The sequence below is a fragment of the Panthera tigris genome, chromosome X (genome assembly GCF_018350195.1).
Source record: "Panthera tigris isolate Pti1 chromosome X, P.tigris_Pti1_mat1.1, whole genome shotgun sequence".
In the NCBI taxonomy this organism is placed as follows: Eukaryota; Metazoa; Chordata; class Mammalia; order Carnivora; family Felidae; genus Panthera; species Panthera tigris.
In genome coordinates, this window is record NC_056677.1 from 65,853,137 (window position 1) to 65,874,639 (window position 21,503).

Consider the following 21,503-nt stretch of genomic DNA (forward strand, 5'->3'; position numbering starts at 1 on the left):
AAGTGCCTCTTGAGTTAAAAGTATACAGTGAAAAATATATTTCCTTTTATAGAACTTAAAATTCTGCTGGTTTTCCTTGTTCCTTCCTAATATTCTTTCATATTCACCGTACCCAGGGACAGAAGGTGGTTGATGCCCTGAATAACCCGTTCACATTCCTCATCTCTGGAGTGAGCCCCCCACTCTCCTTCCTGGGGTTTGTATAGCAAAGCAGTCAGTTCCTCCTGGGACACAGGAACACCAGCACCAACTTCATCTGGAAAGGCAGCTATGTATAAGATTAAAAATCAGAAATGATTAGCTTCCAATACTGTGCTACTGATACTGAATTATAATTCATTTTTAAAAGCATATTTACTTCCTTCTGGAATTGGCTCCATATCCCAAGGGCTCATCTTTTCTCTCTCATTATTGTCCCAGCTATTAAAAAATAACAAGATACAAATCAAATTCACAGGACACTTACTTTTATATACCACCATAATTTGCATGACTTCCTGGGGGTAAAATTTGGAAAAGGGCAATACAGTTTCCCTTAAAGTACAATTTCACTTACATAAAGATGATTAACCTTTAATTAATAGAGAAAGCAAAAAAAAAAAATTAGAGAAAATATAGTTCACCAATATGAAATAGAGAGCAGTAAACTTACACTTAGTTTTACTTGGTTTTTTGTTTGAATTCCAATCAAGCATGTATTCAATATTAGCCCAGGGTACATAACGAAAAGACCTCTTTGGAAAATTCCTTTCAGGTTAAGAAAGTCAATTTTAATAGATCAATTCTTTCTGTGAGATAATCTACTTTATCCTAATAGTTTAAGAATAACAGCATCTCCAAAATTTTATTATTCCCTTGTGATCCACAATATGCAAAGTTAAAGTCAGTCCTCACAGAATAAACATTAATCATTCTTGAGAAGAAAACTTCATTCATTAAGAATCTTAAAATGCTGGTATTTAATGAAAAACTAAAGTAAATGTTGTAGACAAATAGTACGTCCAAACATAATACAGTCACCTATGCCTAGAATTCATACCATTAAATAAAAGACTGGGTACTAATATTCATTGCTATGTTCCAAACAATTACTTTAAACAATGAATTAATTTCAGGATTCTTCATGAAATAATAGTTGCAATTCTTGTCTAAAACAAAAATACTTAAAAGAAAATACAGGCATAAGGGAGGTACAAATAAGTCTTCAGTTCCTGCTTTGTTTTAGCACGCATATTGGACCAAGAGGTTTATCATCAAATTCCTTCCTTACAGGTACCAGGATTACTTCCTTAATGGTACAGGTTAGATAAAGATAAGTCAAAGTAACAATGTAGTATTCCTGGTAGGGTCAGAAAGTCCAGTTAGTACCACAGTATTATATCAGGCATAAAATACCATAACTGTACTTACTGAACACTGTAGCACTGGAAAGAACTATCAGGATACTCTGGTTGAAAAGGTTGCTGACTCTCCACAGTCCCAAACCACCAGGCATCATCAATTATACTGCGGAATCTATCACCTATAATGTTTTTGGAAATTCTTAAAAGGATGTTTTTGAGAGTAACAGCTTTGTTCACACTTTAAATCGCTACTTTTTGTTGGACAAAGTAGCCTTGTATCTAGCATTATTAGAGGTTTCAATCTGAGTTTCCCAGATAAGTAAATTTTATATTTTACTCTAAGGTTTTGACTTCCAAGTACTAGTAATCTTTCTGAGATAAATCAAATATGTCCATGTCTTCTTAAATAAATGTTACCACATATAATCTAATTTTTATCAATTACTTAGGATCATTATTAGGCATACTTTTTCTTGTACTGTACGTATGTTACTACAGTTCTTTTCCTTTTTGCTTTCAGCTTTTTGCCTTTAATAATCTCTTCATACTATTCTGCCTCTAAAGGGCTAAGGATTATAAAACCAAACCATTGCAGACAAAAATGTTTCTCCCACATAAGAAAGGAGAATTCAAAAGTACTAATAGCAACCATTTACACAGTATAAATTTTACACATTTAGGTTCCATCTTAAGTGCTATCATTTATTGCTCACATCACCTTATGGGTGTATTCTGATGTGATTGTTATCATAAAGATAATGGAAGTGGGACACAGAGAGATTAAAAACTTGCCCAAGATCAAATAGCTAGTGAAGGGTTAAAGGAAGGGATAGGAGAGGAGGGAAAGGGAGAGGAAGAGAAAAGATGCAGAAAGAGGTAGAGGTACAGAGAGAAACAGAGTGAGAGAGAGAGAGAGAAAGAGTGACAAAGAGAGAAAGAAAGAAAGAAAATCACAATCAGTAATGGCCTGCTTAAGAGCCCAAGTGTTAAGTACTCTATATTAGGCAGTACTCTACATTAGGGCAAGTGACATTTGATGGTTTTTTTTAAAATTCAGATTTGTATTCTAATGGATTAGATATTTGCAGAAAGATTAGAGGTTATATGCTAAACACAATGTGCATAAAATCACCTAAACATAACTGAGAAGGAAAATTTAATTTGATTTTTCTAATTTGGTTAACAGCTTTTACCAACTAGATGTTATACTAGCTTATTTCTATTAAATTATAATTAAAATGTTACTCTATTTCAAACTTAATTGTTATTAAGTGAGAATTTTATACTCACCAATCTGCCAGTTCCTTTCTTTGGCTTCATTATAAAACTGATGTAGCACAAGGAAGTCAATGACATCTGGCATGTCATGATACCTGTATAAAAAATAAAGCACATATGAATCAATATACAAATATAACAGCATATGATATTAAATATCCAGAGATCTATGTTTAAAGTGGAGTCATTTAAAAAATGTTGTAAGACTCAAGGTTCCTGCAAATGTCTTTACTTAAACTCCATCTGCTTTTGTTAGTCCCCTGCCTATTACTCTATCACTTTAATAACATAAAGACACCAATGAAGGTCCTTAAAGCTTAGTATAAGGTATTTTATATTAAGGGGTCTTAATATAAAAGAGTCTATAATTAGAAAAGTATGAATTGATGTTCTTTCATCTCCTCAGATTTCAAACTCTAAGAAATGTGCTGCTGACTAATCATTTATTTTATTATTAACAGAAGTAAAAGCAACTACCATGTTTCAACCACATCATTAGACATTTATAAAGGTTTTTCTTTTAATTCATCATAACAATCTTGAGGCAGTTACTAACATTTACATTTGCAGATGAAGGCATAAATTCAGAGAGGTTAAGTAACTTGCTCACAGATATATATCTAGTTGATCTTTAAACAATACAGGTTTGAACCCCTGCAGGTCAACTTATATGCAGACTTTTTTCAATAAATATGCATATATATACTGTAAATATATTTTCTCTCTCTTTATGATTTTCTTAATTACATTTTATTTTCTCTTGCTTACTTTATTGTAAGAATACTATATATAATACATAAAACATACAAAATACCTATTAGTCAAAAGTTTATTTTATCAATAAGGCTTCTGTTTAACAGCAGGCTATTAGTAGTTAAGTTTTTGGGGAGTCAAAAGTTACATACAGATTTTCAACTGTGGGGGGTCAGTACCCATAAGTCCCCACATTGTTCAAGGGTTAACTGTATACACACACAAACATACTACAGTACATATATGTTTGCTACACACACACATGCATGCACACACATGGAAGTTTATAAATATGTATATATATAGCTATTACGTGTAAAAAAAAGAAACATTAAACCCTGGTCTTTAAAACTCTAAAGCCCATAGTACTATAGTATTTTCTCTCCCATCAAGCCTTGTACTCTGCAGAATAAATGATTGGGATTAAAACACACACACACACACACACACACACACACACACACACACACACCCAGAGACAGCTACTCACTTAATGGAAAAAGATTCTCCAGTCATTTTGCCTGAAATGGGGTCCAGAAATGCAAGCTTCAAGCAACACAGTGTAGGTGGTCCAACCTCATATTTGATTCCTACAATCTTAACAAACTCTTGTTCCTATTCATGAGAATACCAATAAATTATTACTTTCAATATAAATGCCTGACAGTTGCATATTATTTCATTATTTTTTGAACAATTAAAAAACTATCTGAATACCCACCAAATACTAAGCATTCCACTATGTGTTAAAGGCAGTAAGACATAGTCCTTGACAATATCAAGTCATAGTATACTTCAGGGCTCTAAACCAAGGATAAGCAACCAAATCCCCTTGAGAACATTTTTAAAATTCATATTCTTAAAACCTACTCCTATAGAATTGAATTCAATAGGTCTGGGGTACAAGTTTAGTCATACATATTTTGAAAGAATTCCCCAAGGGATTTTGATGTTTTTGCCTGGTTAAGACATGTATTATGTAAGTATGCGGGTAGACATGTATGTGTATATTTGTGTATGTGTATACACATGTATACATGTATACATGTATGTGTATATCTTGTTCTTCAAGTTGGAAAAACAAAAGAAGAAAACATGCATAAACCTAACTAGAAATGATGATGTATGTATCTATGTATTTATGAAGGAATGAATATGTATTTACAGTCAGAAAAACCTCCAAAATATTAAACATACCTATTTTACTCAATACCATGTAGCTATATAGGTACTGTATCAAAAAGGATAATCCATAAAGTACCACAAAGTTCTGAGTTTCTTGGGATTTATGATATTTATGATATTTACTTAAAGCCACTGGAACCTCAAGGGTATCTGTAATCCACACACAAAGTCAGTTTATAGAGCCTCAGAATATACAAAGCTGCTCAGGAAAATAACCACACCAGGGAACTACTGCTTTGCTCCAAATATAGAATGGTATACACTAGACGACTTGAAGCTTGAAGAAAATTAGGTCAAGTAATCAAGACAAGAAATAGCATACAAATTTCAGGAAACATAAAATGGGACCCATAACACATGTACAAGAGTATGGTACATCTCCTTATATTAGACACACAATCAATAATGAAATATGTACAAAACTGAGAAAAAGCTATATATAGGCAAGTAACTTAATTCCAAAGCTACTTCATTTAGTTTATGAAGTATCAAAACTACTTCATAGTTTATGAATTTGGCCAACTTACCCTGAGATCCATTTTATTCCATGGCTGTTTTTGTAAATTAAGGCTGTATATTTTTGACTTCCTTACAGCCCGCACATAAGCTTCATGTCCTTGCCTGAAATAGATAAGCTAAAACAAAAAACATAAGGTATTAACAAGCAGTATCCTATTTAATTAACAACTCTATGTATCCCAGTATATACTGTTACAAATGTCTTCTTCTCTTTACAACGAAATTATAATTTTGAAAAAAAATGTATAACTATTTGTCACTATCAAATAATGTTCATTCAGTATTCATGTCTATGTTGCCTGTACTAAGTGCTGCATAAAAACACTGCATATAAGTATTGCATATAAACACTGTATACACAATCCTTTTCCTTCTAGCTGCTTCATAAATTTCTGAAGAAAGAGGAACCAATGACAAATGTACACAGAACTGATCATATTTTAAAGTACTATTTTTAAAACTATAAGAGTAAAAATATCAATAATAACCACGTTATTCAGATATAATTTATTACATATATATTACTGTATACAACAAATATTGATTGAACATATGTGTGCAAGGCACTGGGTGCAGTGGTAACATACCAAAATAAAATCCTTTCCCTCGAGGATATGGGCAGACAGGTAAACATATGAGTATAATATAAGGCTGAATATACTAAATGTCGTAAGAGAGAAATAACTTAGGTGAAAGCTCAGGAGGAAAGAGCAGCAGGTAAATGGAAAGTAGGAATAACATCCAGGAGAAGTTGGCATTTAAGTTAAACTTGTAAACATGAGTATTTTCAAAGGCAATGATCTGTGGCTATGGCCATTCCAGGCAAAATACTGAAGGCTTAACATTTAAAGTAAAAAGTAATGGTGCCATTAAGAGATTGGTTTTATAAAAAGTATCAATTTTATGAATTCTTTAAAAACATTTAATTTATGTATTTCACTGTCTGATTCACTTATATATCTCCTCCATTAGAAGAAGTATGAGTTTTACGAGTTCTTTAAAAACATTCTTTCATTTATGTATTTCACTGACTGACTCACTTATATACCTCCTTCATTACCTGCACAATTATCATTACCTAATACACACTACTCCTGAGGCATATAAGCATATTCTAAATTTAACAAAGTAGAGGGAAAGTGATTCCACCAAGGTAAATATGGTCTTATATAAGAAAGGTGTCTCATCAGACATATAATATACAGATTCTTGTTCTCTTTTGTAAAGACTTCTAAGATTAATTAAAGATAACTCTCCTTAGAGGAAGACGGCAGCAGAGCAGGAAGTTCCCAGGCTCCTTTCATTCCAAGAAACACAACTAGATAAATTTCAAATCATCCTAAATACCACAGGAATGGACCTGAAGACTGGCAGAACAAACTCCAAAACTGAAGGGAGAGAAGAGGCCTCACTGAAGAAGGTAAGAAGTGGAGACATGGTTTAGGGGAGAAACAGATTGTGGGTAATGCAAAGGGGAGGGAGCCATGGTTATGAAGTGGGAGAGAGGAGCTCATAGGGGCACACACAAGGAGAACATTTCCCCAAAGCCATTGGCTTGGAAAAAGACAGGGGATGAATTTTGTGAGGTCTTGCAATAAGCCGGGCTTTGTTAAAGTCTAGAGTTTTAAAGAACAGTGTGTTTGGCTGGTATAGAGCCAGGAGGGCACTGCCCTACTGCTAGGGAGAAGGCAGGCAAACAACTCGGGTACAGACAGTAGGGATACAGTTATCTGAAGCATGCATGGGGCATACACTAGGGAGATTTTTTGCTCTTCTTAGAATATGTCCCTGAGAGGAAGCATTCACAGAGACATCTCTCTGGAAACAAAGGAGGTGGATGGTGCCATTTCCCTCCCCTGCCTCTAACTATAAACACACAGCCACCACAGGAAGCAGCAAAACACTAACATTGGCTGCCTAGCTTCCTCACACCCCTGTGCTCTGGTGGAACTGCCCTTCTCAGTCAGGCTTGCCTCAGTCCCAGTGGAACAGGCCCCTCTCCCAGAAGACCAGAAGAAACCCCTGCCCACACCAAGTCTTCCTACCAGAGAGTACTACAGGGCCTCAGTTCTGATGGAGGTGGTGACAGGTCTCACTACACAAGATCAGAGCCCACTTAGTTAAAACTCATCACGTTCAGGCCAGGGGACCAAAGTCAGCCCACAGCAGGCAAGGAGAACCTCTGCAGATGAACAGCCTGAAGAATAGAGCAGCCAAAACACAACAGCAGAGTGCAAGCAGCACACATCTGAGACACTCCCTGAAGTGCCAGGCCCTGAGCCCTACATAATCTCTTCTTAATAAGGCCATTACTTTTAGGAGATGGATGCATAACTTTTTTTTTTTTTTATAAAAAAGAAGAGAAGAAGGCAAAGACTTAGACAAAATAACAAGATGGAGGAATTCATCCCAAATGAAAGAACAAGATAAGGTCACAGGCCAGAGATCCAAGTGAAACAGATATAAATAACATGCCTGATGGAAAATTTAAACCAATAATCATAAGGATACTGATACTGAAAAAAGAAGACATCAGGGGCACCTGGGTGGCTCAGTCAGTTGAGTGTCGGACTTCGGTTCAGGTCATGCTCTCACGGTTCATGGGTTCGTGAATTCAAGTCACCCATCAGGCTCTGTGCTGATAGCTCAGAGCCTGGAGCCTACTTAGGTTTCTGTGTCTCCCTCTCTCTCTGCCCCTACCCCGCTCTCACTCTGTCTCCCTCTCTCTCTCCTAAAAATGAATATTTTTTTAAAAAAAGAAGACATCAGTGACACCCTTAAGACAGAGATAAAAGAGTTAAAAAACAATCAGATATGAAGAGTGAAATAGAAGAGATTAGAAACATGATTGAGGCAATGAACTGCAGGCTGGAAGAAGCAAAGGAATGAATTAGTGATCTAGAACACAAAGTAATGTAAAGTAATGAAGCTAAACAAATGAGAGAAAGAATTATGCAACAGAATAGATTTAGAGAATTCAATGACTTAATCAAATGTAATAGCATACACATTACAGGAGTCAAAGAGGAAGAAGAGAGAAAAGGGCATAGAAAATTTATTTGAAGAAACAATAGTTGAGACCCTCCCTAATATGGGGAAGAAAACAGACATCTGGATCCAGGAGGCACAGAGAACTTGCATCAAAATAAACAAAAGCAGGCCAAACAAAGACATACTATAATTAAATGTGTAAAATACAGTGATAAAGTCAAGTCTGAAAGTCAGCAAGAGAAAAGAAGTCCTTAACTACAAGAGAAAAGACATAGGCAGCTGCAGATTTCCTAAAAGGAACTTGGCCAGCCAGAGAGGAGTGCATGATATATGCAAAGTTCTGAATGGGAAAAATCTGCAGTCAAGAATGCCCTATCCAGCAAAGATATCATTCAGAATAGGAGAGATAAAGAGTTTCCCAAACAAAAACTGAAGGGAGTGCGTGACCACTAAACCAGCCCTTCCAAGAAATATTAAAGGGGACTCTGAGGGGAAAGCAGAGACAAAAAAATGACAAAGACTAGAAAGGATTAGAGAAAATCTCAAACAATGATAAATCAAGTAATAAAATGGTACTAAATTCAAATCTGAATTACTCTGAAGGTAAATGGACAAAATACTCTAATCAAAAGACCTAGGATATAAGAATAGATAAAGTAGATAAAAACACAAGACCCATCTATACACTGTCTATAAGAAACTCATTTCAGACCTAAAGACACCTACAGATTGAAATCAAGGGGATGGAGAAGGATTTATCATTCAAATGCATGTCAAAAGAAAGCTACAGTAGCAATAATTATATCAGACAAACCAGACTTTAAAACAAAGACTGTAACAAGAGATAAAAAGGGCAAGATAGCATAATAAAGGGGACAATCACAAAGATATAACAATTGTAAATATGTATGCACCCAACAATGGAACAATCAAATATATGAAACAGTTAATAACAAACATAAAGGAACTAACTGGTGGTTATACAATAGTAGGAGATTTTACATTTTTTTAAGTTTATTTATTTAAAAAAAATTTTTTTAACGTTTATTATTTGAGAGAAAGAGAGAGAGAGACAGAGAGCAAGCAGGGGAGGGGAAGAGAGAGAGCGAGACACAGTATCTGAAGCAGGCTCCAGGCTCTGAGCTGCCAGCAAACAGCCCAGCACAGGGCTCAAACCCACAGACCACGAGATCATGACCTGAGCTGAAGTCAACTGCTTAACCAACTGAGCCACCCATACACCCCTATTTATTTATTTTGAGAGAGAGATCATACATGCATACAAGCAGGATAGGGGCAGAGACAGAGGGAGAGAGAGAGAACACCAAGCGGGCTCTGCACTATATACACAGACACTATATATACACATACAATGGAATATTACTCAGCCATCAAAAAGAATGAAATCTTGCCATTCTCAAGGACATGGGTTTAGCTAGAAAGTATCATGTTAAATGAAATAAGTCAGTCAGAGAAAGACAGATACCATATGAATTCACATATATGTGGAATTTAAGAAACAAAACAAATGAACAAAGGAAAAAAAGAGAGAGCAAGGGAAATGGAGAAACAGACTTAACTATAGAGAATAAACTCATGGTTACCAGAGGAAAAGTAGGTAAGGGTTATGGGTTAAATAGGTGCTAGAGATTAAGGAGTGCACTTGTGATAAGCGCTGGGTGTTGTATGGAAGTGTGGCATCAGTATACTGCATACCTGAAAGTAATAAAATTCTATGTTAAGTAATTGGAATTTGAATAAAAACTTAAAAAAATTCCTCCCCTAAAGCTTCCATAAAAACAGGCAATAAATACAAGAAATCATGATTTTGTATATGCCCCTGAAAAATCTCTTTAGGTTTTTTTAATACAGCATTCATCACAGCATGTTCTACTAAAATAACCAAACAAACAAGCATTGCTCAAAAGTCCAATACTTACTGGAAGACATACTACAAAAGGAAACATTTTAATAATATGAATTATTATTCAATATATCAGAGAATGTACAAGCCAATTAGAGTTAAAATATTATAATTTAACATAATTTTCATAAAAAAATAAAAAATTTTCTCACCAGATAGAATTTAAATCAATTTTTGACTGAGTAATCATAAATAGAGTTATATTATTCAATCACAGGCTTAGTAGGAAGGACTGTCTCATGAAATGACGTTCCTCTAATCATTGAAAAAGGTAGTTATCCTCTAGCATATTCTCTATCAGGTTGGGCATGGGCTTTTTTAAAAAAAAAGAATATCAGGACTTGAATTAGGACTCCAAATACCACTCAATTCTGCTAAGTAGAAAGTAAGTTAAAAATAGACAATTATTTTCATGACTTCACCAGCCAAACAATGTATTTCAATATACTGGAGACACTGTGCCAAGTATTAGAAGTGAAACTGCTTAAAGCATAAAGTTGAACAAAAATCAAAATGGCTACACAAACGTTTTAGTGAAGCTGGATTTTATTTTTTTTTTTTATTAATTTTTTTTAACATTTATTTATTTTTGAGAGACAGAGAGAGACAGAGTATGAAGGGGAGGGGCAGAGAGAGAGGGAGACACAGAATTCGAAGCAGGCTACAGGCTCTGAGCTGTCAGCACAGAGCCCGACGCAGGGCCTCAACTCACAAACCGCGAGATCATGACCTGAGCCGAAGCCGGGCGCTCGACCAACTGAGCCACCCAGGCGCCCCAAAGATGGATTTTATTTTATTTTTTTAATGTTTATTCATTTTTGAGAGAGCATGAGCGGGGAAGGGGCAGAGAGAGGGAGACACAGAATCTGAAGCAAGGTCCAGGCTCCAAGCTGTCAGCACACAGCCTGACAGGGGGCTTGAACTCAGGAACAGCGAGGTTATGACCTGAGCTGAAGTTGGACGCTCAACCAACTAAGCCACCCAGGCGCCCCAATGAAGCTGGATTTTAAAGTAACCTTTTACGTCTCTTCTGCAAACCTCCCCTCCTCCCTTTAGCCTTTTGTTTCAGCAACCTGGTACCATCTTAAAGACATGACAAAGGAGGCTGGTAGCAAGTACGCAATTCCTGTCAAAATCAGTTGGATTCTGTATTTCCCTAAAACACTCTCTAGCCCCTCCCTCCAGTGGGCTTGCAGTTGTTGAAGGCCATAGCCTGCTGCAGCCTCCTTTGCCTGGGAAAGCAATAAAGCTATTGTGCCTCTTTATCCCAAACTCTGTCTTCACATTATGTTTTGGCTCTGAAGCATAGAGGTAGATTTTTGACAACACAAAAGATATAAAAATTAATAAGATTCAATCACTGTCCACAAGAAATATATAATGGAGGAGAGCTGCTAAGACAGTGTACATATAGCTATAATAGAGAATATAAATGCCCTAAGACTGATTCAAGTGAGTATTCTTGAGGTTCCAAAAGAAAAAGATTATAACTGGTAACAATTACCTCATCTCCCATCTGTGGGACAAATGGGGAACGTCGTGGTATGGTATCCAAAATCCACTGAGGGGCAAACCATTCTTCATTGGGTTCACCTGCCATAGAAAGCAGTCCTCCTTTCTAAAATATAGTTCACAAATATATAAACCATAAATATATATGAACAGTAGTATGAAAAGTAACAATATTTTAAAAAATCAGATTATAATAAAACATAAAAGTACAAATTTTAAGCATTTTTATTTATCAAGTAATTATGTACATCTGTACCAATAAAATAATCAAGTGAATTCTTTAATATATTGCTCAATTTTGGCTGACAGATAATAATATGACATTATATACTATCTAAAAAACCACAAATTTTCACGTTCCTAGAATACCATGTGAATTCAAGTACAAGTAACAAAATAATTTTTTGCCAATAAAATGGTGACAGTCAAGAAGACAATTCTGTCTACTAAAGCAAGAGGATACAGAATATGTACATAATAAATTTTTTAAGTACTATTCAAAAAACTATGTGGATTAAGTCTTTATAAAGTCCAAATGAAATCATAGTGAAGAGAAACCATCACTGGGATGAAATAAAAACAAAGAAATGGAAGAAGTCCTACATGATTTATTCTACCCTTTCATTTTACAAGTCAAAAATGGAAAGAAATTTATGACTGGAAACATGACAAGAATAACACTTTTATTCTCTAGTGGCTTATCATTTAAAACTACTATATTTAAAAAAGTGATTATCAATATGTTTACATAACAACGAAGATATTCTAGTCTCTACTTTTGGTAACAAAAAATTTAAAAGTTTTTCTTTTAAAGTCATTTTAAACAATTTAGTTTCTCAGATGGAATGTTATTTTTAGAGAAAACTCAAGTGTTATTGATGTGGAGAAAGGCAGCAAAATTTCAAAGAAATTAAACTTCCTTACAATTTATAGCCCATTAACAAGTGCCTGAGATAGGAAGAGTGACCTTCCTCAAGGAACTTACCTGCCTCAATGTTAAAACTTTGTTAGAGGCAAAAGGCAACCTTAGCCTCACATTAGCCTGACCTCCAAGATCCTGTAAAAATCCCATTGGAAACTTCCTTTATCTATACCCTCTCAAGATAGATGTTAGCAATCATCCTCTAAGCATAGGGACTAAGTTTTTACTAGACAGTAGTAAATTACCTTTTCCTAATAACAGGTAGCCCTCAAGGTCCTGGAAACCTTCCTTCCAAATTCCTTAAAACTTAGGCTATCCCTAACTCCCTCCCAACTTGAAAGTATATAATCAGCCACTCCTCCCAACCCCAGTGCAGTTCTTTCTGCCCAGGAGTCCTGTCCCAGTGCTTAATAAAATCACCTTTTTGTACCAAAGATGTCTCAAGAATTCTTTCTTGACCATTTGTTCCTGAACCCCAACATTTCAAATATTACTATTAAATATTCAAATGTCAGAGGCAAAAACAAAAACAGAAACAACTTGTAAATTTACAAACCTTCTTTCTAGTTTGTTTAGGTTTCTTTTGCCTGTCTTCTAGTGACTTCAAATTCTCCTCCTCAGAGCTGCTGCATATTTTACGTGTTGCCTGTCTCGTTTGTCTTTTTGGAGGTTGCAAATTTATTCCAGCATCTGCTGTCCAATCAGAATATTCACTTGATGAATCACTGTAAATATTTCAAAATTATGAATATATAGGTTTAGAAAAAGGAATAGTTTGCCTTTTAATTGAAAGATGATCATTTTGTAATAAAATAGCATTATAAATGACATGGTTTTTGTTCTAACTGAACAGAAAAAATACCAATATAAATTTTTTATCATTAAGGGATTTCAGTGAAATGATTCTTGGATAAAGTATAATGGTTAGTTTCCCATAACAGAATTTCAAATTCAAAATTCCTAAAATAAATAGATACATAAAATAGAATTCAAAATTCCTGTCCAAGTCACAAAATCTTTAAATAAAGATGCCTCTTATCCATGGAAATGGTTACATGTAGCTGTTTTAAAACTCAAATAAATAAACACAGTCTGCTAAGATGCAGAATCTTGGATTTACAAAGCATCTTATTTTACAAATGAGGAAACTAAAGCACACAGTGACACACCCAAAAAGATACTGGCAGGACCAGGATGAAGCAAGTCTCTGGACTCCCAACCCAGTACTCTTTCTGCTATAAAACACTATTTTAACTCTGGTTTTAAAATGGACAAATAATTTTGACCAAATCTAAACCATTAAAACTACCTGGAAGAGCTTTCACTTTGCCATTCAATAACAGGATCCTCTACAGAAGCATCACTTGTGCCAATGGTTTCATCTTCCTGCAACAAGGAGCCAGCAATTGAGATATATGGTTATTAAATAGCATATTATTAATTAGCACACACTACCTGTTTTATAACACTTTCTATATTTCCTCCAACAAAACAACATTCCAGGTAAAATGTACATAATCATCTTTCTACATATATCTATAACTCACAACTAAGCCTACCAGGTATTTAAAGCTTCCTAACATCTACTATCTTATTGATATGGGACATCTTTTATTATTTCAAAGACTAAACAAACTCCTTTAGGCTCCCAAATAGAACCCTCTTAAATGTTAAGGCCATTGTTTAAAAAGTATCTATAGGGGCGCCTGGGTGGCTCAGTTGGTTAAGCGTCCACTTTGGCTCAAGTCATGATCTCACGGTCCATGAGTTCGAGCCCCGCGTTGGGCTCTGTGCTGACAGCTCAGAGCCTGGAGCCTGCTTCAGATTCTGTGTCTCCCTCTCTCTCTGACCCTCTGCCGTTCATGCTCTGTCTCTCTCTCTGTCTCAAAAATAAATAAACATTAAAAAAAATTTAAAATGTATCTATGTGCCTCTGCCAAGTGACTATAATTACTCTCCATAAGAAAATTAACAATATTTTTATGATGTTAAATTTCAAACATACGGGGCGCCTGGGTGGCTCAGTCGGTTAAGCGTCCGACTTCAGCTCAGGTCACGATCTCACGGTCCGTGAGTTCGAGCCCCGCGTCGGGCTCTGGGCTGATGGCTCAGAGCCTGGAGCATGCTTCCGATTCTGTGTCTCCCTCTCTCTCTGCCCCTCCCCCGTTCATGCTCTGTCTCTCTCTGTCTCAAAAATAAATAAACGTTAAAAAAAAATTTTTTTTAAAAATTTCAAACATACCAAAGTAGAGGGAATAAATTACCTTTGTGTATACAATTTCCAGTTTAGACAATAACTCACTGCCTATCTTGTTTTATTTGTACCATCACCAACTGCCTCATACACGGGGGATTATTTTGAAGTAAATCCTTATAAAAATAGCATTTTAACTATAAACATTTAGTAAGATTATGATTATTTTCAAAACACAACCATAACACCATTATGACATTCGAAGGGTAATGTCAATTCCTGAATATCTAACCATTCTTTTCAGTTGAATATTTTCATAGGTAGGAGAGAGAAGGAAGGACATCATTGATAAGAATTAAACAACGTGTCAGGGGGCGCCTCGGTGTCTCAGTCAGTTAAATGTCTGACTTTGGCTCAAGTCATGATCTCGTGGTTTGTGAGTTCGAGCCCTGTGTCGGGCTCTGTGCTGACAGCTCAGAGCCTGAAGCCTGCTTCACATTCTGGGTCTTCCCCTCTCTCTGACCCTCCCATGCTCATGCTCTGTCTCTCAATAATAAATAAATGTTAAAAAAATTTTTAAAAAATTAAAGAACTCTCAGGGAGCCTGAGTAGCTCATCCAGTTAAGCGTCTGACTTCGGCTCAGGTCATGATGTCACGTTTCATGAGTTTCAGCTTGGGATTGTTGCTCTCTCCACTCTCTCTGCCCCTCCCCTGTTCACACTGTACTTTCTGTCTGTCTCTCTCTCTCTCTCTAAATAAACAAATAAATAAGGATTAAAGAACTGTCCATAGTGGAAGGAAAATGGGAGTGCCATATATTGTCAATGGATAATTAAACCCTAATTATCTATTTAAAAACTAAAGTTGTTAAGAGAACAAAAGGACTGGAGAAGAGAAGAAGAAAAGAATTGGTATAATCTATTCCATTACCATGAATAATTACATCTGAAAAACCATCACTTAGTAATCTCCATAGCTGATGAAGTCAACAATAATGAAAAATGTGCATATTCTGCTGATTACACAGTCAACCAGTTCTAGGACTGTAAACTAGTTATCATTGTTTATGTTCCACTTTTTATTTCTGGGCAGATTTCCTCTCACTCTCTTTTCTCACTGTCCCAAAGCCAAACTTTTGCCGGCATGTCTGATATTCTCAAACAAAATATCTTAGGTACAAATCAGAGAAGATATCTAAAGAAATTCAATTATACTGCTCAAATTTGCCTATTAAAGGCCTTACTAATAAATAATTTTCTTAAAAGAAAAACACTAAAATAAGTCTCTATTAAAATGACTTTTAAAAGTAAACCCAAGGTGATAATACTAACTGGGAAACAAACAATTACACTGAGTAAATAATAGTAGATATCTAACCTCTGAGGAGCTGTCTGAGTCTTCCTGTACACCTGAAGTTTGACATGATGCTTGTGAATTATGTTCTATATTGGACCGTGTTTGGTAAGTATGCTGACGCTTGCGCTGTGTCCTTCGTAAAGACCGCCCATAGCTAGGCTGATAATCATTCTGTAATACAAAAAAAAAAAAAAATAGATTTAAAAAAATGAAAGGCTCAGTGAACATACACAAATGAATATATATAAAGCAAATCAATTGGGCAGGGGTAGGGTGTGGGTGGAGGTAATAATCAGGAATAAATTCCCAAAAAGAAAACACAAAATATAGCTACATATATATATATATATACACACACACACACACATATATACATACATATATATGTATATATATACATATATATGCACATATATATACATATATATATGCACATATATATACATATATATACATATATATGTATATATATACGTATAGGTATATATACATGTAAGTATACATACACACACACACACACACACACACATATTTAAACCACCTTCCATTAATATTGATTACTTTCCTACTTTGAAAATTTTGTGATCAAATTAAAGACAGTCCTGAAAGTTTGGGCTGCAAGAATGTGCCCACTCAGAATTTACATATACCATTTTATTCACAATTTATTACAAGATGAAGCACGATACCTATATCATACCTATATATACATAATTCTTTTTTTAATCTATTTATTTTGAGAGAGAGAGAGAGAGAGAGAGAGATTGAGTGCATGCACACGAATGTGGGGGGGTGGGGTAGGCAGAAAGAGAGGGAGAGAGAGAGAATCCCAAGCAGGCTCTGTGCTGTCAGCCCAGAGCCCAACGCAGGGCTCCATCTCACAGACTGTGAGATCATGATCTGAGCCCAAGATCAAGAATCAGACTCTTAACTGACTGAGCCACCCAGGCACTCCTATATAATTCTTAATATAATATGTACTTTAGTTCTTTAAAAAATGACATTCAGCAAACTGATTAAAAATAAAGACTTAATTTTAACAACTACAGTGTAAAGTGAAAACTATTTTATTCTAACCTTTACAAGTCTAAAATAGTATTAATGACATACCATTATGTAACAGTTACAACCCTCGCATGTTATCAGGAGTAAATAGGGGCACCTGGGTAGCTCAGTCAGTTAAGCATCCAACACTTAGTTTCAGCTCAAGGCATGATCTCAATCATGCCCTGTGGGGTTTGAACCCCACACTGGGCTCTCTACTGACAGTGCAGAGCCCGCTTGGGATTCTGTCTCTCTCCCTCTCTCTGCCCCTCGAGCTCTCTCTCTCTCTCTCTCTCAAAGTAAATAAACTTAAAAAAACCTCATAAATAAATCAGTATCAACACCAGTTTCTTATCGTATACATAAATATTTCTCAGTTTTGATATAAATAAAATGTTTATAGACTCAACTACTTTGTTTATTAATCTCAGACAAATCTGATATTTGAGAAATCAGCTTAGCAGTTAAAAATAATATAAATCATGGATCTGAGCCATTGAAAATCTCTAAGAAAATAATCTTATCAGAGAACATCAAATAAGCTAAGAAAACCTCAACAGAAATTAAGACAGTAGGCATCAAAATGATCTAAGGATACTTGGAGATATTCATATGATACTTACCTAAAATTGTGTTTATCAATACTGAAAAAAAACATTTAAAATTCAGTATCCATTGCCTAGATATCTTTCATAATGTTAAAATCATCCTAGACTCTCCAAGTTACTGTACTTTTCAGGAGTTATGGTTAAATCTGGGAACAAGAACATATATTCTCACGCCACTAGTTTGTTCAATCTTAGAATAGTAGCAAGGGGCTTACTATGTACCTTATCAAGTATATGAATCTTACTCTCTGCTTAGCAGTTTCTACTGGGAATATGAATCTTTCCAGTGTATAGATAAGATTTTGCTCCTATATGATCAGGTAGGCCAAGAGTGGGCCTTTTCTGTAAAAGGCCAGAGTACAAATATTTTTGACTTTGAGGTCATATGATCTCTGCCGGACTCATTCAACTCTATAGTGTGAAAGCAGCCATAGGTAATATAATTAATAAGTGTGGCTGTGTTCCAATAAAGCTATTAACAGGAATGGGCAGTAGTCTGCCAACCTCTGACCTAGGGTATCTAAACATTTATTTTACAGTGATTAGTGATCAGCCAACAATTTTAAGCTTTTACTCTAACCATATGAAAATGGCATTTTAATACAAATGTCCTATATCTACAATGACAGCATGTCCTAAATTTGGGGGCACAGTCCTAACTTTGTGTAATTTCAACTTTATTAATAAGAACTATATATTTCAACTTCAGGTTAAAAAATAGGTTACCTATATGTAGTCAACTAGCAAAATAGCCCCCTAATACATAACTCTTACCTTTGAAAAATCCAGTATCTGCAAATATTTGAAAATAGTGTACCCCAAAGTACTGTAAAACTAAACTTACCCTTTGGGTAGTATAAGATGGCTTTTTCTTCTTTTCAACTGTATAAAGACTGATTTCTATGTCACCTTTTGCAGTTCGACATTCTTCCTGAACCCTAATAACAAAGGTCAAAGTGACAGAAAATCACCAAAAATCAAACCAAAGGTGTAAAAGACTAACAAAAAAAGAGACAGGCAAACCATAAATCAGACTCTTAACTATAGAGAACAAACTGAGGGTTGCTGGAGGGGAGGTGGGGGGGGGGTGATGAGTGATGGGTATTAAGGAGGGCACTTGTGATGAGCACTGGCTGTTATACGTAAGCAATGAATCACAAAGTTCTACTGAAACTAATATTACAGTATATGTTAGCTAACTGGAATTTAATTAAAAACTTAAAAAAAGAAATGCATTTGAAATATAACATTGTATTAGTTTAAGGTATATAACAAGATGTTTTGATATACTTCTATATTTCAAAATGGTTACCAAAATAAGTTTAATAACACCCATCAAAAAAATAAAGTGTTGCTGTAACAGAGAAAAAAAGTCAGATAACAAAAGTACCCTTTAAATATAAAATTTGCCACTTTAATCATTTTTAGGTATACAATTCAATGGTGTTAATGACATTTACAATGTTGTGTAACAATCATCACCCTATTTCCAAAACTTTTTCACCACTCAAAACTTTGTAACCATTAAGCAGTAACTCTATTTGTCCTTGTACCAGCCCTTGTTAACTTTTTTTTTTTAATTTTTTTAACGTTTATTTATTTTTGAGACAGAGAGAGAGCATGAACGGGGGAGGGTCAGAGAGGGAGGGAGACACAGAATCTGAAACAGGCTCCAGGCTCTGAGCAGTCAGCCCAGAGCCCGACGCGGGGCTCGAACTCCCGGACCGCGAGATCGTGACCTGAGCCGAAGTCGGACACTTAACCGACTGAGCCACCCAGGCGCCCCAGCCCTTGTTAACTTCTAATCAACTTTACATCTGTATGACTTTGTCTAACCTAGATATTTCATAAGGGCAATCATATGGTATTTGTCCTTTTGTGTCTGGTATTTCACTTAGCATATTTTCAATGTTTATCCATGTTGTAACAGGTATCAGAACTTCATTCCTTTTTATGACTGAGCAATATTCCACTGTGTGTGTGTGTATATATATATATATATATATATATATATATATATATATATATCACATTCTGTTTCTCTATTCATCTGAGTACAGACACTTGAGTTATTTCTACTGTTCCCTATTATGAATAATGTAGCAATGAACATGGCATACAAGTATCTATTTTAGCTCCTGACTTTCAATTCCACTTTAATGTTTTGAGAAAAGAATTATTTCAAATTGTTCTATCGCCAAGGGTTCATAAATTACCTATCTCTCCCTTTTTCTTATTACTGCTGTAGAAAGAAAAGGTGAAACTAATTATGTTTGCTACTTGTTGGCTTAGCTGGCAAAAGGCTTGGTAAAAGAGATAGCATGATTAAGAAATTTTGTATATTCTCTGTCTAATGTCCTTTTTTCTTTTCTAAATCTATTCCCAGTCTATGTAGATTACCTGGAGTTGATATTAAAACAAATGTTAGGATTTACAAATAAGGATAGGTATTCTAAATTTGAAATTCATCCTAATGAAATCCTTTCATGCAAGGAAGTCTACTTAAATGGCATTTCTAAATATACCCTAAGCAATGGGGTCTACAACATACTTATATGGCACTCCCAAACTATTCCAATATTAAATCAATGGCCGTTTCCTCAGAACTATTGTTGAATTTGGGGTCTATATATCACAGACATACTTAATCACATATGGTCTAATGTTCTTACTTAATAGTATTTGTATTCTTATCTTCTAAACGAGACGATGAACTCATCGAAAACAAACTATGTTTTTCATTTTTCAGTATTTCCCAAACCATTTAGCACAAAGCCAAACAAACTGAAGATGATCATTAAATAGTTGTTATGGAATGAAGTAACTGGAACAATGTAGAAAAACTAATATAAAACTCAGTTTGATTAAAAACTACCTTAGCTATTAAAATTTATTAACTAAACTATAAAGCTCTCAATTTTCTTATGAATGTTACCTTATTGACTCACCTACTAACTCCAGTATTTAGTTCATTGACCACCACTCTTCTGCTCCATGCCATGAGATCTCGTTCAGTGGCCATCTGACTCCGAGGAGCATTGTTATGCATTTGTCGGACACCTTCAATTTGACCACTACGTCGAAGCCCAATATTTGGGGAAGAAGATACATCCATATTTGGACTTCTCAGAGCTAAAACAAAAATAAAGGTACCACTTTCTGAACAAAGGCACCAAATTTTTTGACATTGGTACTCTAAAATAGAAGAGTCTAAGATAGTACTTTTCAACAATGCTGCTATCTATTTGCTCTAAATTTTCTATACCACCTTTATGGTTTTTTTATAGTGTGATGAATAAAGCAAAGCACTCAATAAATGTTTAAAGTTTCTATCACTCTTAAATGTTTTCAAAGTACATTCACATCTGTTGTCTACCAAATGCTCAAGAAATACTAAAAGTATATTCAACATGATTTGGTAGATTCGCAAATGTTTATTAGTACTAGTTCAGAAAGCAACTTGTAACCTAAATCCTACATTTAGCCTATTAAAAGGTTTATGTATAAAGCTTCAATAGGCTTTCAAAAATAATAAGAGAAAAAGTATATTTTTTTAATTTATTTATTTTGAGCGGGGGTGGACAGAGAGAGAGGGGGAGAGAGAATCCCAAGCAGGCTCCTCTTCAGTGTCAACACAGAGCCCAATGTGGGGTTTGATGCCACAAACCATTAGATCATGACATGAGCTGAAATCAAGAAGTGGATGTTCAACCAACCGAACCACCCAAGGCCCCCCCCCCAAAGTATTTTTTAACTATCAAAATTTCATTTTCAAAACTGATATGCAGTTAAAGAAAGGAAAAATAAAATAATGAAACTTTTCAAGCCCCTAGATATATCCCTGTTTTTTTATTTTTGTTGTATTTGCAAATA

At 35.1% G+C, this 21,503-nt stretch overlaps 1 protein-coding gene across 7 annotated transcripts in view; it reads right to left on the reverse strand.

Annotated features, from left to right (window-relative positions):
* Window positions 1–21,503, reverse strand: part of BRWD3 (bromodomain and WD repeat domain containing 3) — a 219,229-nt gene that overhangs the window by 60,946 nt on the left and 136,780 nt on the right. For 6 of the 7 annotated variants that reach the window (XM_042975143.1, XM_042975144.1, XM_042975141.1 and 3 more), the window contains 12 exons: window positions 20,579–20,762; window positions 18,475–18,568; window positions 16,000–16,149; window positions 13,737–13,813; window positions 12,984–13,152; window positions 11,498–11,611; window positions 5,087–5,194; window positions 3,865–3,989; window positions 2,634–2,716; window positions 1,411–1,522; window positions 359–420; window positions 113–268 (listed from right to left, as the gene is read on the reverse strand). In XM_042975143.1, the coding sequence (XP_042831077.1) occupies window positions 113–268; window positions 359–420; window positions 1,411–1,522; window positions 2,634–2,716; window positions 3,865–3,989; window positions 5,087–5,194; window positions 11,498–11,611; window positions 12,984–13,152; window positions 13,737–13,813; window positions 16,000–16,149; window positions 18,475–18,568; window positions 20,579–20,762 (1,434 nt within the window). The remainder of the gene's footprint in view (window positions 1–112; window positions 269–358; window positions 421–1,410; window positions 1,523–2,633; window positions 2,717–3,864; window positions 3,990–5,086; window positions 5,195–11,497; window positions 11,612–12,983; window positions 13,153–13,736; window positions 13,814–15,999; window positions 16,150–18,474; window positions 18,569–20,578; window positions 20,763–21,503) is intronic. The other variant, XM_042975142.1, reaches the window with a different exon arrangement.